Source organism: Erinaceus europaeus, chromosome 1 (genome assembly GCF_950295315.1).
Source record: "Erinaceus europaeus chromosome 1, mEriEur2.1, whole genome shotgun sequence".
Lineage (NCBI taxonomy): Eukaryota > Metazoa > Chordata > Mammalia > Eulipotyphla > Erinaceidae > Erinaceus > Erinaceus europaeus.
The window spans coordinates 109093888-109117150 of NC_080162.1; the positions used below are offsets into that span (position 1 = coordinate 109093888).

Here is a 23263-nt window from a genome sequence, read left to right on the forward strand (position 1 = left end):
CTGTGCCAAAGCCAAAGACTCTGGGGAGGGAGGCGCTGGGAGGGAGAAAAGAGAGCCTTAGGGTCCTGGTGTGCCCGTGTGTCAAAACTATACTGTAAGCCATTAACCACCCCCCATAAAATGAAAAATAAAATAAAATTGTAAAAAAGGGATGTAGTTTTGCTTAAAGAAACCAACAGAAAATTAAAACAAGCTTTCAGAAATTATAATGACTAGAACAAGAAAACTTCTCAAAACAGGTTGAAAGATAAAGTTGAGGGGTAGGTGGTGGCGCACCTGGTTGAGCATGTTACAATATACAAGGACCCAGGTTCGAGCCCCTGACAGCTTTGTGAGTGGGGAAGCAGTGTTGCAGGTGTCTCTCTGTCTCTCTCCCTCTCTATTTTCCCCTTCCCTCTTGATTTCTGGCTGTCTCTAATAAATTAGTAAAGGTAAAAAAAAATTTTTTTAAGATAAAGTTGAGGAAATATTTTAAAAGGTAAGACCAACTAGCAATGAGCACAGAAAATGAGAGAAATAAGATAATATAAGAGAGACAACATCTGACTGATAGTCTTTTCATAGAAAGAAAACTGTGGGAAAGAAATTATCAAAGAAACCATATGAGAAAACTTCCAAGAACTGAGAGGTCTGAACGGTCAGATAGAAGGGGCTGAATGTCCAACACAATGGATGAAAATAAACACAAAACAGAGCGTACATCAAATTTTGAGCATACAAAGGATAAAGGAAAAAAAAAATCCCAAGCATTCCCTGGAAACTGGGTAGAATGGAAAGAACAAATGACATAAAAATGCTGGGAAATAATAGATCTGACATCAGAATTCTTAAGAACACAAATGCCTCAACTTTTATTCTTCAATACAACTTTTTTCAGGAAGTTACTGAGGCACCAAATAAGCCAGAGAAAGAGAGATAATACAGACTAAGAATGGGAGTTGGGCGGTAGTACACTGGGTTAAATGCACATAGTACAAAGCTCAAGGAGCTCAGGCCCCAGCTCCCCACCTGCAGGGGGTCGCTTCACAGGCAGTGAAGCAGGTCTGCAGGTGTTTATCTTTCTCTCCCCCATTCTATATTTCCTCCCCCTCTCAATTTCTCTCTGTCCTATCCAATAAAAAAAGAAGAAGAAGAAGAAGAAGAGATGGCCACCAGAAGCAGTGTATTCATAAGGTAGGCACCTAGCCCCAGAGATAACCCTGGAGGCAAAAAAGAAAGAAAGAAAGAAAGAAAGAAAGAGAGAGAGAGAGAGAGAGAGAGAGAGAGAGAGAGAAAGGAAGGAAGGAAGGAAAGAAAGAAAGAAAGAAAGAAAGAAAGAAAGAAAGAAAGAAAGAAAGAAAGAAAGAAAACACAAGAAAAGTCAATTTCAAGTCAGAAATACCCAGACAGATTGGATGGAACAGGGCAACGGATTCTGGAGGGAGGGGTTTTTTGTTTTGTTTTGGTTTGGCTTTTGTTTGCTTTACTTTATAAAGAATGGACAAGAAAAAAAACACTTACTGATAACATGGAAAATTGATATGGAAGTGGCTGTTGAAAGAATATTTACTCTAGGCAGAAAACTAAGAAGATGAAGAAATCGGGCCTTAGCAATGTCAGTAATAATAAAAATCTGGACCAGAAAAGAAATCTCAGGTCCAAGCAATACTCATCTAAGCATGATAAGATAAACATCAGATCCTGATATCTCTCAAAGTTGTGCTGTCACTAAATAGAGATGACAGATGGTAAAGCTAAAGAATTACAAGGAAGCAAGATACTGAGCTACCGCAATCAGAAAGCAACAGATAATATCTAAATTATCTGTGAGCCCAAATGCCAGGGGAAAAAAAATCTAGGGACAATTAAAAATGAATACTCTGGGGGAGTCGGGCTGTAGCACAGTGGGTTAAGCGCAGGTGGCGCAAAGCACAAGGATCGGCATAAGGATCCCGGTTCGAACCCCGGCTCCCCACCTGCAGGGGAGACGCTTCACAGGCGGTTGAAGCAGGTCTGCAGGTGTCTGTCTTTCTCTCCTCCTCTCTGTCTTCCCCTCCTCTCTCCATTTCTCTCTGTCCTATCCAACAACGACAACAACAATAACTACAACAATAAAACAACAAGGGCAATAAAAGGGAATAAATAAATAAAGTAAATATTTTAAAATGTATGCAGAAATGAGTTCTGCCAATATTTAAAAAAAAAAAATGAATACTCTGGGAGTCAGGTGGTAGCACAACGGGTTAATAGCATGTGGCACAAAGCGCAAGGACCGGCATAAGGATCCCCGTTCAAGCCCCCGGCTCCCCACCTGCAGGAGAGTTGCTTCACAGGCGGTAAAGCAGGTCTGCAGGTGTCTATCTTTCTCTCCCCGCTCTTGTTTTCCCCTCCTCTCTCCATTTCTCTCTGTCCTATCCAACAACGACGACAATAATAACTACAACAATAAAACAACAAGGGCAACAAAGGGAGTAAATAAATAAATATTTTTTTAAATGAATACTCTACAGGATTTTAAAGTTTGGGGAGGGCAGGAAGTGGTGGAAATGACCACAATAGTTATTTGCAATAATTTATTAAAACTGACATTAGGGGCCAGTGAAATAGCTCACCTGGTAAGATGCCTGCATTGCTAGGTGGGCAACCCAGGTTCCAGCTCCCACCCAGTGGACTTCATGGAAGTATTACAACATTAAGGAATGATTCAGCTGTGTAATTGGTCTTCTCTCTCTCTCTCTCTCTCTCTCTCTCTCTCTCTCCCTCCCTCCCTCCCTCTCCCTCTCCCTTTCCCTCTCTCTCTCTCTCTCCTCTTTTTATCTGAAAATGTTGGCCAGTTAGCCAATGATGACAAAAATATCGACTGGGAAATCTATCGGGGGAGGGGGTGGGATATGGAGATTGGGTGGTGGGAATTGTGTGGGGTTGTACCCCTCCTACCCTATGGTTTTGTTAATTAATCCTTTCTTAAATAAAAAAGAAAAAAAATAAAAATAAATAAATAAATAAATAAAATATCGACTATACATGACATGTGCACAATACTTGGATAAAGTTATTGATTTTTTAACAGAAAAAAACACCAGTTTGCTTTGAGACTGTTATTCCATTTCCTCTGTCCCCTAACAGAACTGTTGTTCTGTGTTGGAAGACTTCATCTACAAAGCAAGGCGAATCACTGTCATTCTTACTGGGGGGAGTTTCATGAGTGGTGGAATAGTGCTGTAGATATCTCTCCTTCTCCCTTTTCCTCCTCCCTTTCTCATACTCTACCTCTCCCCCTTCTCTCTCTCTCCCCTTTTCTCTCTCTCCCCTCTCTATAACTCCCTTCCTCTTGATTTCTAGCTGTCTCTACCAAGTAAATAAAGATAATAAATAAATAAAAATAATTAAGCACCAAAGAACCACTGAGAAAATATTATCACATCCCTGTGGAGCTGATGATAACAGAAAGCACCAGGACAGTAGGCAGAGACAAGCCAGGATAACATGAAACAGGGCAGACCACAGAGAATAGACCCAGATGGGAAAGAACTAATTCAGAAATTCAGGAACTCAGATATCCAGTGCAAAGTGATAAACACTAGTACTTGACAATTTTTTCCTGCTTACATTCTTTATTCTTTCTTTAATTTTTATTTATAAAATGCAATATTGGGAGTGGGTCGGTAGTGCAGTGGGTTAAGTACACATGGTGCAAAGTGCAAGGGCCGGCAAAAGGATCCCGGTTCAAGCCCCTGGCTTCCCACCTGCAGGGGAGTCGCTTCACAAGCGGTGAAGCAGGTCTGCAGGTGTCTATCTTTCTCTCCCCCTCTCTGTCTTCCCCTCCTCTCTCCATTTCTCTCTGTCCTATCCAACAACAATGACATCAATAACAACAACAATAATAAAAAACAAGGGCAACAATAAATAAATAAACAATAAATAAATATAAAAGGTTTAAAAAAAATGGAAATATTGACAAGACCATAGGATAAGAGGGGTACAATTCCACACAGTTCTCACCACCGAAACTCCATATCCAATCCCCTCCCTTGATAGCTTTCCTATTCTTTATCCCTCTGGGAGTAGGGACCCAGGATCAGTATGGGGTGCAGAAGGTGGGAGGTCTGACTTCTTTAATTGTTTCCCCACTGAACATGGACATTAACAAGTTGATCCATACTCCCAGACTGTCTCTCTCATTTTCTAGTGGGTTAAGGATCTGGGAAGGTGGAGATTTTTAACCCACACATATATCCATTTCAAATGATTCAACTTCCTAAATGCACTTGTAAAAACTGGGAAGGCATTATAGATTGAGAATTGGTCAATTTGCCATTACATTTTAAACGTTTTTCATTTATTTATTTATTCTTGCCTCAGGTTATCACTGGGGCTCAGCACCAACACTACAAATCCACTGTTCCTGGTGGCCATTTTTTCCCTATTTTATTGGATAATACAGAGAGAAACTGAGGAATGGGAGACAGAGAGGGAAAGAGAAAGAAAGATGCCTGTAGACCTGCTTCACTGCTTGCAAAACGACCTCCCTACAGGTGGGGAGCCAGGGGCTCAAACCAGGATTCTTAAGCTGATCCTTGCACTTTGTGCCATGTGCACTTAACCAGGTGCACCACTGCCCGCCCCCCTGAAAGTTTCTCAGTTACAGAAAAGCCATCAACACAGCCTGCCCTGCGCTGAGGTGTTTCTGCCAACCTGGAAGATGGCTTGGTGTGAGTGAGTCAAAATGAATTTGTGTAGGAGGAGAAGGCAGTCACTGGAGTCCACTGATAATACCTTCTGATAAGAAATACAACAATGCAGTAGGATTTTGGAATGAAAATATATATCTAGTAAGGTTAAAAAAAGGATTCAGAGAAGGGGCAGTGAGATTGCTCATCAGAGAGGGTGCCTAGTTCACCACGTGTTTTGTATAATTTAGGTTAGAGTCCTTATACACCACATAGGAGTATCATGTCACTGGGGGAAGTTTCAGTGTTATAGTTTCTCCCTCTCTCTCTCTCTCTCTCTCTCTCACATCTGTCTTTCTAACTTTATTTCTCTCCCTACCCCCACCTCCCTGGGGGGGGGACAGTTGGCCTGGAGAGGTAAAGCCCCAGGAACTACAAGAAATGAAAAGAAGAGAAAAGAAAAGAGAAAAAAAGAAAGGAAGGAAAGGAAAGAGGGGGGATGAAGGGAGGAGGGAGGGAGGGAGGGAGGAAGGAAGGAAGGAAGGAAGGAAGGAAGGAAGGAAGGAAGGAAGGAGAGAAACCTTCAGGCACCCTGCAAGTATAAAGAAATAATGATGGTTCAACTAAGAGAGAAACATCCATAGCCCTGAAGGGGAAAGAGATCCTAAAAGTACCATTGTCTCCATGAAAAGGGGCATCTTTAATTGTTCAGTATGCATTCCTGGAGATCAACTAGAGGACTTGCTTGGTGTGAATGGGAGTCACAGAGTTCTGAGGAAAAAGATATATGTTATCAAGGCTCAAGGAGCCCTACAGGACATCACTGACAAGAGATGGAAATGGAAGAAGTGTGTTAAACAGGTGTGTGCCTGATAACAGGCACTGAGGAAAGGTTTCACAAAAGGCAGGGGAGCTGGATTCCAAAACACAGTCTCACCAGCTGGTTGTGTGTTTGGGACATGTGCCTTCCCAACTCAAGACTTCAGTGTTTGTCATTTATGCACTGTTTTAACTTGTAGATCAACTGGGAAATTCTACATTTAGGAATTAACAAACAAAAAAAAAAAAAAGAAGAAAGAAAAAGAAAAAAGAAAAAACCTATCCAAAGGCATAGGTAGGAATTCAAACTGACTGACAGTCAATCATCCTAGGAAACGATCTAGAAATTTCTTAAATGTTACACAAAGTAAAATGGCCAAATAAATTCATTCATTCACTCATTCATTTATAAGTAATAGAACTGGAATCACTTTGGCACATATGGTGCTGGGGTCAAACCAGGACCTCATGTCAGCCAAGTCCTAACTCTTTCCATTTCTAGTGTTCTGGGCCACTATGTGCAAACATTCCAAAACATATGGTAAAAATTATTTATGATCAACTATAAATCTGCACCTGGGAGCAAGCGGTGGTACATCCAGATGAACACACATATCACTACACACAGGGGCCTGGCTTAAAACCCCCATGCCCATCTGCAAGCAGTGGAGCTTTTCTTTCTCCCTCTCCCTCTCCCTCTCCCTCTCCCTCTCCCTCTCCCTCTCTCTCTCTCTCTCCATCTTTCCCTCTCAATAAATACATAAGTAAATAGGGAGTTGGGTAGTAGTGCAGCAGGTTAAGCACAGGTGGCACAAAGCTCAAGGACTGGCGTAAGGATCCGAGTTCGAGCCCCTGATTCCCCACCTGCAGGGAAGTCGCTTAACAAGTGGTAAGGCAGGTCTGCAGGTGTCTGTCTTTCTCTCCCCCTCTGTCTTCCCTCCTCTCTACATTTCTCTCTGTCTTATCCAGCAACGACAACATTAATAACAACAACAATAAAACAACAAGGGCAACAAAAGGGAATAAATAAATGAATATTTTTTTAAATACATAAGTAAATAAAACATCTTTAGAAAGTAAAATAGAAAACTTCTTCTATAGCACAGTCCCAAATTAAAATAATAATAATGATGATAATAAATAATAGAAAGGCAGGGGGCCCAGGCAGTGGTGTACCTAGAAGAGCATATGCATTACCATGTACAAGGGCCTGGGTTCAAGCACCCATTCCATTCTCACCTGTAGGGTGGGGGAAAGCTTTTTTTATTATTATTATTCCCTTTTATTGCCCATGTTGTTTTATTTCTGTAGTTATTATTATTGTTGTCATTGTTGGATAGGACAGAGAGAAATGGAGAGAGGAGGGGAAGACAGAGACAGGTAGAGAAAGACACCTGCAGACCTGCTTCACTGCTTGTGAAGCGACTCCCCTATAGATGGGGAGTCGGGGGCTCAAACTGGGATCCTTACACTGGTCCTTGCACTTTGCACCACCTGTGCTTAACCCACTGCACTACTGCTCGACTCCCAAGGGAGAAGCTTTGTGAGGGTAAAGTAGGTCTCTCTCTCTCTCTCTCTCCCTTTCTTTCTTCCTTCCTTTCTTTCTTTCTTTCTTTCTTTCTTTCTTTCTTTCTTTCTTTCTTTCTTTCTTTCTTTCTTTCTTTCTTTCTTGCCTCCAGGGTTATCACTGGGGCTCGTGCCTGCACTACAAATGCACTAAATGCACTACTCCTGGAAGCCATTTTCTCTCATTTTGTTGCCCTTCTTGTTGTTATTGTTACTAAGAGGAGGGGAAGACAGAGAAGGGGAGAGTAAGATAGACACCTGCAGACCTGCTTCACTGCTTGTGAAGTGACTCCCCTGCAGGTGGGAAGCCAGGGGCTCAAACCCAGATCCTTACACCAGTCCTTGCACTTCGTGCCATGTGTGCTTAACCTGCTGCACTACTGCCCAGGACCCCCCCCCTTTATATCTCTACCTTCCCTCTCAATTTCTCTTTGTTTCTACCCAAAAAAAGAAAGAAAAAAGCTAATAGGAACTGTGTATTCCTTATGTCACTTGTTGACAATAAATAAACGCAAGAGAAAGAAAAAAGAAAGACTACAAAACTGCAAGACAAGGAGTTATAAGTGTTGAGCTTACATATATTTTTATCATATTTTCTCTTTATATAATATTTTTTGTTTTTTTTTAAAGATTTTATTTATTTATATTCATGAGAAATGTTAGGAGGAGAGAGAGAGAGAGAGAGAAAGAACCAGACATCACTCTGGTACATGTGCTGCCAGGGATTGAACTCAGGACCTCACACTTGAGAGTCCAATGCTTTATCTGCTGCACCACCTCTCAGACCACTATATAATAATTTTTGCTATAATAAACATATTGTTTTTATAATTTAAAAAGATAGTAGGGGGCTGAGGAGATGGCTCAGCATGACTTGTATGCCTAATGTCCTAGGTTATTTCCCCAGCACAACATAAAAACAAGAAAGACAAAAATGAAATAAGAAAAATCCTATCTTGTGGGACTATGTGAAAGCTTTGTAGAGCTCTCTCATCCTTGGATGGAGTTCTGGAAAAATACCCCACTTGTTACCCTCTCTCTTTATAGAGATGAGCCAAGAGGGAAAAGTCTCCCAGACTCAGTTTCTCCTTGTTAGTCTCTCAAGCTCACAGAAAGCCTACAAGCCTCTCACACTTAGTTTCCCCTGCTAGCAAACAAATGGCTGGCTGCTTTAGGGTTCACTCAAAGTTCACACATCCACTTCACCTTTTGATCCTAAAAGAGAACACACTCTATCATACACCTCCCCAACACCAGGCAGTGAAAACCCCAAATTCTATTTCCTTGTGTTCTTTGATATCTGTGATTTACATCAATTTTTGTTTTTCTTCTTCTCTACCTCACCTTACTGGTTTAACCCCTATGCCTCTCTCAAATACCTTTGGATAATTAACTTGCCTGCATCATGGAGACTAATTGTTTTGACCTTTATGTATTGCATCAATTCTTGTCATACCAGCCCCCTACCATAGGGGCAAGCTGACCTTTAAGAAACCTGTAATTTCTGACATATGTGAAAAATGTTCTTTGGTTAACTCTCTATAAAAACCTATACTCCCAATAAACGAATGTTCATACCAGAATATTCCCCGATGCCTTTTTCTGATTCACACAGTCTCTTGAGCTGGTGAGGGAGGGTCGGAGGCTTACCCCTGGTTGGAGCCACTCCACGTGAGCCCCAGCACTATCTGGAGAGATGCTCTCATCTTTCTCTTTCTTATAAAAGAATATAGCAGGGAGAGGGGTAGATAGCATAATGGTTATGCAAAGAGACTCATGCCTAAAGCTCCAAAGTCCCAGGTTCAATCCCCCAGCACCACCATAAATTAGACTTGAGCAGTGCTGTGGTTAAAAATAAATAAATAAATAAATATGTATATACATATATATATATATGGCAAACAATCTATTTTATTTAAATAAAACAATTTGAGAACACCCAAGTCCTTTCCAAGATTAGTATACATTGAATCTTTTAGAAGTGTCAAGTGCATAGATAGCAAGACTCACATTTAAAATATGATTTTCAATTCCTCTGCTGGCCTGATTCTCACTAAATGTACAGTTCCCCCAAACCATTAGATTTTTTTGTTTGTTTTGCTTGTTTTATTTTTCACTGATCAGCCATGGCTTATGGTGGTTTGGAGAACTGAACCTGCTGGGACTTCAAAGCCTCAGGCATGAGAGTCTATTTGCATAACCATTATACTATCTAGCCCCCCTCCCCACCCACCACTGAGTTTTTCAAGCATATACCTTCTTAAATCATTATTTAGTACTGGGAAGAGCAACAGCAGGTATGGGATAAGAAACTGGGCTGTCTTCACAATCTAAATTCTGGAGTAAACTCACTAAGAAAACATATTTATAAAAGGTCACACTTTCTGTGTGATCTCTGTGTGGTCTCTGGCTTTTCCTGGACAGAAAATGTTTGTATTCTGAATTGTCATTTTGCACCCGAGAGTTACATGCTTTCACATAAAAAAATTTCTGTTCCTACAGAACTTTGTTAAGTAGGTAAAGATAGAGAATATAAATAGGACATGCAGGAAAGAAATAGGCTATTTCTAAAAGAAGTAAACATTTGCTATGATTGTCTGCCAAGTGATCATTTTCCCTTTTAGTCCCAGGACTGTGAATTTCCTTTGAAGAAACACATCTCCTTTATGCTCAGCTATGTTCTTCAGATATTACTGATTTTTCCTTAGTTCATGGAGAGAGGAAGGAGATGGTGAAAAAAAAGTGGGGCGGTAACAGTGACCAAATCCAGGGAGAACTCAAGCACTCCACCTCAATTAAGTACTTTTATCAAGGTTCTTGGAGATTATCACTGTGCTAAATTGGTCAATTTCAAGGTTCATAATACTTGACCCATGAGAATCATTTGACTGAGCTGACCAATAAAACATTTCCTCTTGAAGCTACTTACGGGCTAGTAAAATGGCTCACTTGAATAGTGTACTGCCATGCCATGCACTTAAGCCAAGTTCAAACCTGGTCTCCACTCCATTGAATGAAGCTTTGGTATTGTGTTGTCTTTCCCTCCCTGTCTCTGTTTTTGTCTTTCTGTCTCTGTCTCTCTGTCTGAAAAGGTCAGCCTGATGCAGTAAAGCCCAGGTAACAACAACAGGGGGAAAAAAAGTATTTACTTGCTTCCAAGACACCATACTCTTCTCCACTCCCCTTCTCTCTCTCTCTCTCTCTCTCTCTCTCTCTCTCCCTCTCTCACTCCCTTCCCCCCCTCTCTCCCTCTCCTCTCTCTCTCTCCCTCTCTCTCTCCCTTTCCCCCCCTCTCCCTTTCCTTCTTGGGTAGTTTCTTCTCCTGTCCCCAACCATTGAAGCTGGAGCATCTCAAGGCTTAGTCCTTGAAACATTTTTAAATTTTATTAGTGACTTAATGTTGATCCACAAAATTATAAGATAAGGGGCATAATTCCATACCATTCCTCCTGCTGGTGGGAACCAGGGGCTCAAACCCTGGTCCTTGCTCATTGTAACATGTGTGTTCAGCCAATCTTTAACTTCTTAATGTGGCCAGGTATTTTGCAAACCTTTTTTTAACCAAGGATACTTATAAACTCCAAATTCTCAAACTTAATTACCAAACTTTAAAGGTGTCATTAAAATTGTCTTTTTTTTTTTCTTCATTTTCTTCACTTTTTTTTTTCTGGCTTGTTTATTTGTTTTGCTTTGGGAAATGATAAAGGAACTATGGGTAGAGAACATTATAAAATGTACCCCAATTCTGACAAACACTACATTGTGGGACAGGGATAGAGGACAGGTGGGGTGTGTGTTACAACAGGAGAAAATATGACTCTTACTGTCATTCTTTGCTACTCAAACATTTCTTTAAACTTGGGTCTTACAATATTCTCTCCCATAATGACCAAATTGTGAATCTCTCCTTGGCTTTCTTCTCTCTCTCTCTCTCTTTTTTAATGTAGCTTGGGGAAATGAACCTAGGGTCTTGCACATATGCAGTACCACTTAACACCCTCCCATGGCCTAATTTTGGAGAGGAAGCTAGAAAAAGCAGTAAAGGAAAATCAGATCCAGAGAGAGGAGAGACATCACAATACCATGCATGGAGACTCCCTGGTGCAATCCAAGTACTACCACATGTCTCAGGTCTCAAATCCAGGGCTTAACACACAGCACGGTATGGGCTCCTATACTAAGTGAAAGATCTCCCAGTACAAGATTTTCTTTTTACAACCTCTTAATATTTTTATTTTGAACCACTGACTCTATGCTTCCATTTCTCAATTATCTCTAAATTCCAACCAGGGTTCTCCAAATTCTGGGTTGCAAATTCCATCAGTCAATGGAATATCTCTGCCTTGAAGTCTTGGAAACATCCTGTGTTTAGTATGTTACAGGGTATCTCTCTAGTCCCCTGCCAAATCTATGCTTTCTCTCCTATTTCTACTGTCAAGCATTTGTTAATCCAGTCTACCAAACCTAAGCTTAGGGATAAGTTTTGACATTTCCCTTTCCAAAAAAACTACCTAGCCCAGCTACCTCAGATTACATACACCTCAGAAATAGTCCAATTTGTCTCTCACTAGACCCTTTCCCCCTCACCAGTGCTCAAGTGGTCCCCATCCTCTTCCACATAGTAGACTATTTTTTTTAATTTATTACCTTTATTTATTTTTTTGACTAGAGACAGCCAGAAATCAAGGAGGGGGCAGAGAGGAAGAGAGACAAAGAGACACCTGCAGACCTGCTTCGCCACTCGTGAAGCTTCGTTCACACCCCCACCCCCAAGCCCCATGGCAGGTGGGGAGCTGGGGCTTGAACCTGGGTCCTTGCCAATTTAACATATACATTCACCAGGTGCACCACCACCCTGCCCCTATAGGAGATTATTAAAGAAGCCTGATACTATATCTCCCTCCGTGCACTAATATGTAGACAACTACCAGAGTAATCTCACAAAACCAAGTCTTATGACTGCTGAGTATGATGATAACACAAATATTTCATCATATTCTCTCACACTGCTGTGAACATCTACAGCTGTGTCCTAGATGAAGTGGAAATTTTATTTTCCTGAAATGAAATGCCAAGACATTCAGAGTAAGAAATGGCACTAATGGCCGGAATCTTTTTCTGAGGCAAGATAGCACGGAAGTCAAGGAAGCAAAGGCCTTCTCTGTCCTTTGAACACCTCTTCACTTAGGAACAACAAAAGCACACTGTGAATGGAGAACAGAGTGTGATGAGAGGAGCAGGGAGAATTCTCCTGTAGTCGTATGTGTGTGTGTGTGTGTGTGTGTGTGTGTGTGTGTGTGTGTGTGTGTGTATTTGTCTCTGTGAACTGACCACCATCAGCATAAAGAAACCTTAGAGAGCTAATCTCCAGTAAAAGGGCACTACTCAGCTAGGTCACAAAACCGTGAAGCAGGGGCTCACTCCCTGCTTCCAAAGGACTGGTCTTGGTTGTAGAGGCACAAAAGCAAGAAGATATGCCCAGCAAGGGATTATTCCTGAATTCCTTTATGCCTCTGAGAAATTTATAGGCAATTCAGACAGTTCTAATCTCACTAGCCTCTGAAATATGACTTTACGGTGACAGGACTTTACTAGACCTGAGTGAGTGTGTGTGTGGCATGCTTATTTGGGCTAGATGACTGAAATATCTTCACACACACTGATGAGAATTTAGCATTTGGTGACTATATTCTTATAAGATATAAGCAGAATCAGAGGGAGTCAAGGGTAGACCAGGCATTCCAGTCATCTCTAGTATTGCACTGGGATGAATCTTCCCTAATGTTTCTTGGCCTTAAATCCTTATCAGAATAGAATGAAAACACTTAACATGGATTTGTGTGTATATATATATATATATATATATATATATATATATATATATATACATACAGATAAGGCCATCAATTAAATGTCGCAGTAAAGTAGGCAGAACAGTGGAGAAAAAGCTTGGTTCTGAAATAGATATGATGGAAGAGAAATGGGGAAATCTGTATTTGTTTTCATGAAGCACAAGAGCCTGTTGCTATGAGAACAGACTAAGATAAAAGACTTGTGGAAACCAAAAGCATGATAATTGAATGCAAGTTTACACTGGAGAGAAAAATTAAATCATTAATGTGATTTAATTTTGTGATACAAAGAAAAAGGAAAAGAGGAAAAAACGGGCTGGAAGGAGCAGGGAGGGATGATAGAAAATGGAAGGTATTTCAGAGATTATAGATACAAATAACTGGTAGAAAGAAAGAAAGAAAGAAAGAAGGAGGGAGGAAGGATGGAAGAAAGAAAGAGGGAGAGAGGAAGAAAGAAAGAAAGAGGGAGGAAGGAAGGAAGGAAGGAAGAAAGGAAGGAAGGAAGGAAGGAAGGAGAAAAAGTCAAAAGTATTTGATCGAAGTATGACAGAACTGTTCCCTGTCCCTAAAACAAAAAAATGGTCCTGAAATTGAGGGCTAGTGAAATAGTTCACTTGGTTAGTGTGCTGCTTTGCCATGTGTCTCTCAACATTTTTTTAAAAATTATTATTGGGGGCCAGATGGTGGCACACCTGGTTGAGCGCACATGTTGCAGTGCAAAAGGACCCGGTTTGAGCCCCTGGTCCCCACCTGCAGGGGGAAAACTTCATGAGTGGTGAAGCAGAGCTGCGGTGTCTCTCTGTCTCTCTCCCTTTGTATCTATCTTCTCTTCCCTTTTTGATTTCTAGCTGTCTCTATCCAATAAATAAACAATATACAAATTATTATTGGATACAAATAGAAATTGAGAGGGGTGGGAGATAAAGAGGAAAATAAATAGGAGATTAAGAGGGAGAGAGACAGAAAGACACTTGCAGCCCTGCTTCACCACTCATGAAACTTTCCCACTGTAGGTGGGGACCAGGGGCTTGAACCCAGGTCCTTCTACATTGTGATGTGAGCACTTAACTAGGCCTGCACATTACAATGTATGCACTTAACCACATGCACCACCGCCTGGCCCAGTCTCTTTCCCTCTCGCTCTACCTCTCTGCTGTCTCTGTCTCTAGCAAAATAAAATAAACTATTTTTTTTAATTCCTGAATTTGGATGTCAAGAAGGTTTATAATAGTATTATAATGTAAATGTCTATAAAAGGAAGTTTATACTCAGTTGTCTTGCAGTAAAAATTACAAGTGTCAGGAATTATTTAGACAGGAAAACAGGAAAGGGGGTGGAGGGAACAAGGGACTCTGGGAAGCTAGGGTTTCAGCTCTCGCAGGAATGGGCAATACCCTGAGGGGACAACATGGTGGATGTGGCCACATCTGCACAATTTCCCAACAGAGAGGGATATAAAGAGGGAGAGAAAAAGATAGACACCTGCAGACCTGCTTCATTGCTTATGAAGTGTTCCCCCCAACAGGTGGGGAGCCGGGGACTCAAACCCAGATCCTTGTGCGGATCCCTGTGCTTAGTACTATCTGCATTTAACTAGATGTGCCACCACCCAGCCCCTTCTACAGTGATTCTCTCTAATTAATAAGTAAATGACTATCTACAAATGATTTTCAATTTTGAAATTTGTAACATGAAACATGATCAGATCAAATAGTTTCAATAAGTAGGATACAAATGAGGAAAAGATCTCAAGTCCTTATGTTTCATAATGTCAAAAGTTATTCTTGTTTTTTTTATCTTGATATCAAGATGAACTTTTAAGCTAAGGAATTATTTTCATTTTATTAATTATTTTCCTTGGTAGAGTTAAAAATAGCATATCTGGGAGTTAGGCGGTAATGCAGCAGGTTAAGCACATGTGGCACAAAGCGCAAGAACTGGCGTGAGGATCCTGGTTTGAGCCCCTGGATCCCCACCTGAAGGGGAGTTGCTTCACGGGTGGTGACGCAGGTCTGCAGATGTCTATCTTTCTCTACCCCTCTCTACCTTCCCCATCTCTTTCCATTTTTCTGTGTCCTGTCCAACAACAACAACAATAATAATAGTAAAGAACAACAAGGGCAACAAAATGGAAAATAAATAAATATATAAATTTTTTTTTAAAAAAATGCAGTGTCAGGGGGTCGGGCGGTGGCGCAGTGGGTTAAGCGCATGTGGTGCAAAGCGCAGGGACCGGCGTAAGGATCCCGGTTCGAGCCCCCGGCTCCCCACCTGCAGGGGAGTCGCTTCACAGGCGGTGAAGCAGGTCTGCAGGTGTCTATCTTTCTCTCCCCTTCTCTGTCTTCCCCTCCTCTCTCCATTTCTCCCTGTCCTATCCAACAACAAATTGCGTCAACAAGGGCAATAATAATAATAACCACAACGAAGCTACAACAAGGGCAACAAAAGGGGGAAAAAAATGGCCTCCAGGAGCGGTGGGTTCATGGTGCAGGCACCAAGCCCAGCAATAACCCTGGAGGAGGGAAAAAAAAAATGCAGTGTCAGAAAAAAAGCAATACCAAATTATTTAGAAAACTACAGCAGCCAGGTGTCAGTTGGCAGGAGACCTCAGCTCGTAGAGCACAGAACTTGCATTCTGAAGCTCCCAGTTCAATCCCTATCACCTGTACCAGCGTGAAATTCTGGTTTCATTTTCTCTCATGTGAAACACTACAGGGGGGCTGGTGGTAGTGCAGCGGGTTGAGAACACGTGGCACGAAGCACAAGGACCAGCACAAAGATCCCAGATTGAGCCCCCGGCTCCTCACCTGCAGGGGGTCACCTCACAAGCAGTGAAGCAGGTCTGCAGATGTCTTTCTCTTTCCCTCTCTGTCTTCCTCTCCTCTCTCCATATCTCTCTGTCCTATCCAACAATGACATGGGGTGCTGGGCAGGGGCACACCAGTTTAAGTGTACATAGTACAACAACAGCATTAACAACAACAATAACAACAGTGATGGGTAACGAAAGGGGGGGGGAATAGCCTCCAGGAACAGTGGATTCGTAGTGCAGGCACCAAGACCCACCAATAAGCCTAGAGACAAAAACAAAACAAAAAAAACATTAAAAAACATTATGTGAAAGAGATAAAATAAATCCCACAACAACTAAATACCATGAATGAACATGTTTTGGATGGATGAATCATCTATCTAGTAGAGAGCACACTTTGCTCCGTGCACAAGGGCTCAGGTTCAAGACCTCAACCATCACCGTCATATGGCGGATGGCTCACATCAGCAGAGCTGTGTGAGTGTCTCTCCTTCTCTTTCTCTTTTTCCCCCTCTCAGCCTCTTGCACTATGTCTAAAATAGAATCGAAGAAGGAAGGAAAGAAGGAAGGGCCCATCAGGTGGAATCAAGCAGATGTAGAACCCCAGTAATAATTCAGGTGGCAAAAATCTAACAGAAGGTTCACAAAAACTACTATGAAGATGGCAGAAAAAAACCTGAATATTTCTACTGTAGAAAGAACTCACATAAATTGATTCTGAAATATGAAACCCAAGTAAGGAATAAAGGGGCAAAGGATACATATGTGAACAGTATATAGAAGCAGCAGAACATTATGCTAAAAAAAAGTATATTTAATTTTTCACAATTAAATGTACACTGAAACATCATCATCTTACGGCCAAAAAAAAAGTTGTCAGGGATGCAGAAAAACAGGAACTGTTTGTAAGAATACTTAGGGGCCCAGGGGGGTGGGCGGTAGTGCAGCGGCTTAAGCGCACACGGCACAAAGCTCAAGGGACTGGCTCAAAAATACTTAGGGGCCCATCCCTTGATAATGCAACTTGGCAATCCTAACTAAGAACTTTGAAAAAACACACTTACAAGTTTGAATCCAATTATTTTACTTCTGGGATTCAGTATGCATCCTTCTCCGTGGAAAAACAAAGATGTCCTTTGGAAATGGAAGCAACCTAAATGTTCAAAAGCTGGGGTCTTGTTCAATATATGGTATAACTCAAAAATTATGCTAGCAAAGATTGTGCTCACAGATGGGGGGGGGAGAAAAGAAAAAAGATGTGTGCTATGCTGCTCCATGAAAAGTTGAATGGTGCACAGCTTAACGATCACAGTGCATATCACTTTGAAATTTCCACGGTCCTATACATTCTACAAGAGAGAAACAACACAGGTGTAATGAAAGGAATGGTGAGAAACATATGAAACATCGGAAGTGGTTGTTGTCCTCGTTCCTAAACTATATAGCCATGCTTTCTTCATGTCTAGTCTCATATTGCTTAACATCCTCACCAATATAAAGGAAGTGTTCACGTCCTTCTTGTGAACACAAAGGAAACCTCTTCAAGTGCAGCATGTACTGCCATTGTTTCTGGCTCTCTGAAGTCACTTTCATCTAGCACAGAGATTGGTGGCAACAAGCGGGTCAGACAAACTCTCCTGGTTTCTTTTCTTTTTTTCTTCTTTTTTTTTTTTCTTTTCTGCCTTCAGTCACTGGAGCTCGGTGCCAGCACTATGAATCCACCACTTCTAGCGGCATTTATTTATTTGTTTGTTTGTTTATTCAGTAGGACGGAAATTGAGAGAGAAGGTTAGACAGAGATGGGGAGAGAAAGATAGACACCTGCAGACCTGCTTTATTGCTTGTGAAGTGACCCCCCTGTGGGTGGGGAGCCAGGGCTCAAACCTGGTTCATTGTGTGAGTTCTTGCACTTGGCACTACGTGCGCTTAACCTGGTATGCACTGCTTGGTCCCATTGGCTTCTTTTCTTCAGCCTTCCATAATACCCCCATAATACCCTCAATGTCCTAAACCTAAAGAAATGTCATCAGTCCTCACTATACATGCCTTTCTCCTCTGCACCCAGGAGGACTCAATCTCCTTTTGGAGAGCAGAGACAATGCCAACCCAGGCACATTGGCCCCACTCTCACAGCCCTGAGACCACGCTGCACTCAGCCCCTTTGCACTCCTAACACCAGCAGCCAGGACTTTGCAGGTTGGAGGCTAGGAATAGAGTCAACTGAGAGAGACTTGGAGCCATGGAAGGAAGTATGAGATGTTTAGGACCTTTTATGTAAGGAATTTTATGAGAAAAAAAAAATTTAGATGTGTTCTTTACATATCAAATCAGGAGCTTCCACTTCCTGTTGTAAAACATGTGTACTAACTTGATGAAGAAATGAAGAAGAAAAAAAAAAAAGAAACAAATGAAAAGGGCTCTCCTTCATTTTATAATCAGTGCCTTCCAAGTGGTAGTTCCAAGTAGGGGTGGCACTGGAGGAGGACAGGTTTGATCATTTGGTACCAAAGAAGTCCTACAATGTATTATTACATTGGCAGATGATGTGACACTGAGAGTCAAAGTGTGGTTTGTAGAAGAGGCTACAGCACCAACACATGGGACCTTTGTGCCTTGGGAAGGCTAGAAATCTGTTAGGAACTCTGACTTCACAGCCTAACAGTATGACTCTGAATCCTCCTCTAAGTATTAAAGGCTGTGTCACCTTGACAAGTAAGTTTTACCTTAGCTAAAAGATGGAGAAACTCCCCACCTGCAGGGGAGTCGCTTCACAAGTGGTGAAGCAGGTCTGCAGGTGTCTTTCTCTCCCCCTCTGTCTTCCCCTCCTCTCTCCATTTCTCTCTGTCCTATCCAACAAAAGAAAAAAAAAAAAAGATGGAGAAAAATATCTGCTAGGACTGTTGTGAAGACTAACAGAAACAACACATATAAAACAATAATGTCTGGCACATCATAGTAAGTATTACCTATTGTTATTAGCACTTCACAGAGTCTGGATTTAGTTAGAATGGACTGTATATATGTATATATGTCTGTCTTCCTGACTAGACCATGAACAAATTGTTTTTATGCTGAGAAGCTGGTATAGGGACTAAGAAATAGTAGATGCATGAGAATATTTATGCAATTGATTTGAAGGTATGTTGAGGGGGCAGGTGTGGCACACCTGGTTGAGCACACATTATAGTGCACAAGGACCCAGGTCCGAGCCCCTGGTCCCCACCTGCAGGGGGGAAACTTCACAAGTGTTGAAGCAGGGCTGCCGTTGTCTCTGTCTCTCTCTCCCTCTTTATCTCCCCTACCTTCTCAACTTCTGGCTGTCTCAATCCAATAAATAAAGATTTTTTTTTAAAGGTATGTTATAAAGAACGGGGGGGGGGGTGGAGGTCTGGCAGTGGCTCACCAAGTTAAGCACACACAGTAGTAAGCACAAGGACCTGCTCAAGGATCCAGGTTCAAGTCTCAACTCCCCACCTACAGGGGGGATGCCTCACATGCCATGAAGCAGGTCTCCAGGTATCTATATTTCTCTCTCCCTCCCTGTCTCCCCCTCCTCTCTCAATTTCTCTTTGTCCTATCCAATAAAATGGGGGAAAAAAGTGGCCACCAGGAGCAGTGGATTCATAATGCCAGCACCCAGACCCAGTGATAACCCTGGAAGAAAAAAAAAAAAAAAGGAAAGGGAGGGTACTGGAAACAAACATCATAATTTTATGATTTTACCCAGACCCAGCCTCTGTAAGATTTGTTTTTCTTCTATTAACAGGGCACACAATGAGGTTGCCAAAAATAAAGGGGGTTGAGGGGCAAGGAGCTGGGCTGACACCATTGCTAGAACCAGACTGAATGTTCTTTTCAGAGGTAGGCTGGGCTATGAGGAATCTGCAATTTCTAGGCTCACTGGGGTGTGGGGCTGTGGTTTAGCCAGAGCTGCACTGGTCACACCGAGGCATCAGGTCACATTAGCTCTAAATGTGTTGAGCTCCTAGAGTGGATACATTCTGGTGTCCGGTGTGTTCACTTAAAGGAATGTCTTTATAGGTTGCACAAAACAGCTGTATGCCCTAGCAGGGAACTCTACTACAAACTCAGTGATCTTGTAAACCAGTTTCCTGATTCTTAGAAGAATCAAGGGCATCAACTAAAGCAGTAAGAAAAGTTTCTGAATCTTGCTGATTGTGTGTTATTTGCTAGACACTGCAGATCCAGAGGTAAATAAAAATAAATAAACAAAAGCTGTCATCTGAGAAGGAAGAAGGTGTGGGGGGAGAGGGATGTAAAAGGCAGGAATGTAAACAAGTACAACAAGCAACACACTGAGCATAAGTGGTGAGATGTCAAGAAACACCCACAGCAAATCCTGATCCAAGGCTCAAAAGCAGCAAATGAGGGGTGAGGGAGTAGCATTTCTTAAGCCTGTACTATAAACTTCAGACCCTGTCTTAAGCCCCTTGCCTGAACTCCACACTTAGTCCTACCATAATCCAATGAGTCAGAGGCTAGCATTCTTAGTCGTTTCATTTTGCAGACGAGAAAACCAAGGCATGTGTTTCATAAATGCTGGTGTTTGGTATTTCATCGCAAGCAACCTGGTTCCAGACTCAAGGGGAAGATGAGGGCTAGACAGATCCTTTAAGGAAAGCAGAGGCCAGTGTCTTGCCACAGTCTGGAAAGGGTGACTGGACTAAGTTTCCTTGGGGAACTGAAAGTGGTTGAGAGTAAGGACATTAAGTTCAGATATAACTGGGCTTACTCTGTAGGTTAAGGAAACCAGAGAGAGACAGTGGGTTTCTGTTCTGCACTGGACTTCCGATGGCTAGCAATGTGACGCCTACCACATACCCCTTTTCTGGCCTCAGTCTCTGCCTTTTGAAAAAGGCATTGCTAAGGGGGTCGGGCGGTAGCGCAGCGGGTTAAGCGCACGTGACGGAAAGTGCAAGGACCCGTGGTGTAAGGATCCTGGTTCAAGCCCCCGGCTCCCCACCTGCTGGGGAGTCGCTTCACAAGCGGTGAAGAAGGTCTGCAGGTGTCTATCTTTCTCTCCCCTTCTCTGTCTTCCCCTCCTCTCTCCATTTCTATCATTTTCCTATCCAACAACAATGACATCAATAATAACGATAATAATAACCACAACAATGGTAAAACAACCAGGGTAACAAAAGGGGGAAAAAAATGGCCTCCAGGAGCAGTGGATTCATGGTACAGGCACGGAGCCCCAGCAATAACCCTGGAGGGAAAAAAAAGGCATTGTTAATAATGCCTGGGGGGCCGGGTGGCGGTGCACCTTGTTGAGCACACATATCACAGTGCACAAGGACACTGATTCAAGCCCCCAGTCCCCACCTGCAGGGGGAAAGCTTTATGAATGGTGAAGCGAGTTTGCAGGTGTCTCACTGTCTCTCTCCTCTCTATCTGCCCTCCTCCTCTCAATTTCTGGCTATCTCTATCTAATAAATAAAGATAATAAAAAATAATAATAATACTGCCTGGGCTCTAACATAGCTCTAAATGAGAAAACATAAGTGAACATGATAGCAAAGCACAAATTCCTTTCCACTTGAGGTTTCAGCAGTATCACTTCCCCAAAACAGCTTTAAGAATTTAAAAAACTGAAATCCATGGTATTAAAACAAGAGTCTCAGGGTGAAACAACAACCTGCCTTCCAATTCACCACTTTAAGTGTATGATCCCAAAGCCAGTTACTCTTGCACTACCTCAACTCTGCCATCCGCATAACAGGGATGATAACCTAGCACTTCCCTTATAAGGCTGATACAAGGGGTAAATAACATACAATATGCTTAGAAAAGCTTCCAGCACAGAGTGCAGACAGGAAACACTAATGCCAGTCATGACAATCATTATTAAGAGATCTATGGGGAGTAGGGCGGTGGCGCAGCGGGTTAAGCGCACGTGGCGCAAATCGCCAGGACCTGCGTAAGGATTCCAGTTCGAGCCCCTGGCTCCCCACCTGCAGGGGAGTCGCTTCACAAGCGGTGAAGCAGGTCTGCAGGTGTCTGTCTTTCTCTCCTCCTCTCTGTCTTCCCCTCCTCTCTCCATTTCTCTCTGTCCTATGCAACAACAACGACATTAATAACCACAACAATGTTAAATAACAAGGGCAACAAAAAGGAAAATAAATAAATAAATAAAAACTTAATTAAAAAAAAGTTTTTTTAAAAAAAGAGATCTATGAGCTACTATTCCCCTGTGTTAAATGTGTGTGTTGGGGGGGGGGAAGTGTAGAATATTAAAATTAGAAATAACAAAGGTTTGCATGCAACCTCACACAACCAAGACTGTGGTAGAGATTCTTCCTGACTCCCCTGGGCTAGCAAGCAGCTGGCACTCCAACCTCACAGAAAATGCCCAAAAGAGGTCAAAGACAGAGAGTACATGCCATCTATAAAAGGCTGCTCTAGGCATTTTGTTTTTCTTTTTTTTTTTTTAGTCAAAATCTAAATATAGTCATATATGCCTTACTTTTTAAAGATAAAACTGTTCTTTGCACCACCAAACCGCCCCCCACACACACACACACAACAGGCTCCTTCTTTCCCCTCCGTCCCAGCCGTGCACACACATACACACTCTCCTACACATCCCATGAAACTTCCAGTCTCTTGCAAGAACATACTCTGGGATCCTTCTGTGACAGCCTCTTGACACATTAACTTCTGTGTCTAACTCCCGGCAGAGATGCCTTTGCTAATTTCACAACAGGAAAGCATGCAGGAAATTAGAGAACAAAACAAATATCCTATACAGGCAGCCCAGCATCTTTCAGCAAACATACTATGGTACCGAGGCAAAGCAAGATGACTGTGGACTGCAAATGAGGCAGCTGCCTCCTAAACTGCTAGAGGAAGAAGTCATTTGCCTCTAAAAGACCAGATCTGAATACAAATCGGTGATGAATATTCATGAGCTCCTCCAGCTTGCTCAAGAGCCACCCTTGACTACAGCCACCAGGGCTTTGCTTCCTAAAAAGTTTCCCAAAGTTCTTTCTCTGCCTCCTCTCAGGAAGAAGACGGTGGGAAAGTTCATTTAAGGCTTTCTGCTCTTTCAAGTACTGGATTTTGATCTGGACTTTTTTTACCTTTTTTTTTTTTTTTGGTTACTAAGGATTCAGATCAAATCAATTTTTGCTCTTACCCTTTGTGTCCTCCATAACTGGCAGCTTTTGTTTCTTCTTCTTTGTGCTTTTTTTTTTTTAAGCCTCTGCTTGCTGTGTTCCGTCTCAGCCAGAGAGGTACTCAAGGAACAGAGATATAACAGACCCTCAGGCTCATGGGAGGGGCTAAAGTAGCCAGCCCCGTTTTGGAAGGAACCTCAAACCCTAAGTCTTGTTCTCTGATTAGAAAGGACAGATTGGCTGAGAAGTCCGGCGGCAGCTCATTTGCCTACAGTTGCAGGATGCTTCCCCAAGCTTGTAAATTGTGTATGCTTGGAAGTGTAGACACAAATATTTCTCATTCACTCTTCCTTTATTTTCCTTCTTGAGGAAAAAAAATATATATTATCTTGGCTGCAAGCAAAAAAAAAAAAAAAAAGTGTGACAAAA

General features: G+C 42.1%; 1 protein-coding gene across 1 annotated transcript in view; it reads right to left on the reverse strand.

Moving 5' to 3' along the window:
- Positions 1 to 23043, reverse strand: part of ENTPD1 (ectonucleoside triphosphate diphosphohydrolase 1) — a 133415-nt gene extending 110372 nt beyond the window's left edge. The window contains exon 1 of the mRNA XM_060193083.1: positions 22855 to 23043. Coding sequence (XP_060049066.1) covers positions 22855 to 22870 — 16 coding nt within the window. The 5' untranslated portion in view covers positions 22871 to 23043. The remainder of the gene's footprint in view (positions 1 to 22854) is intronic.
- Positions 23044 to 23263: the final 220 nt, after the last annotated feature.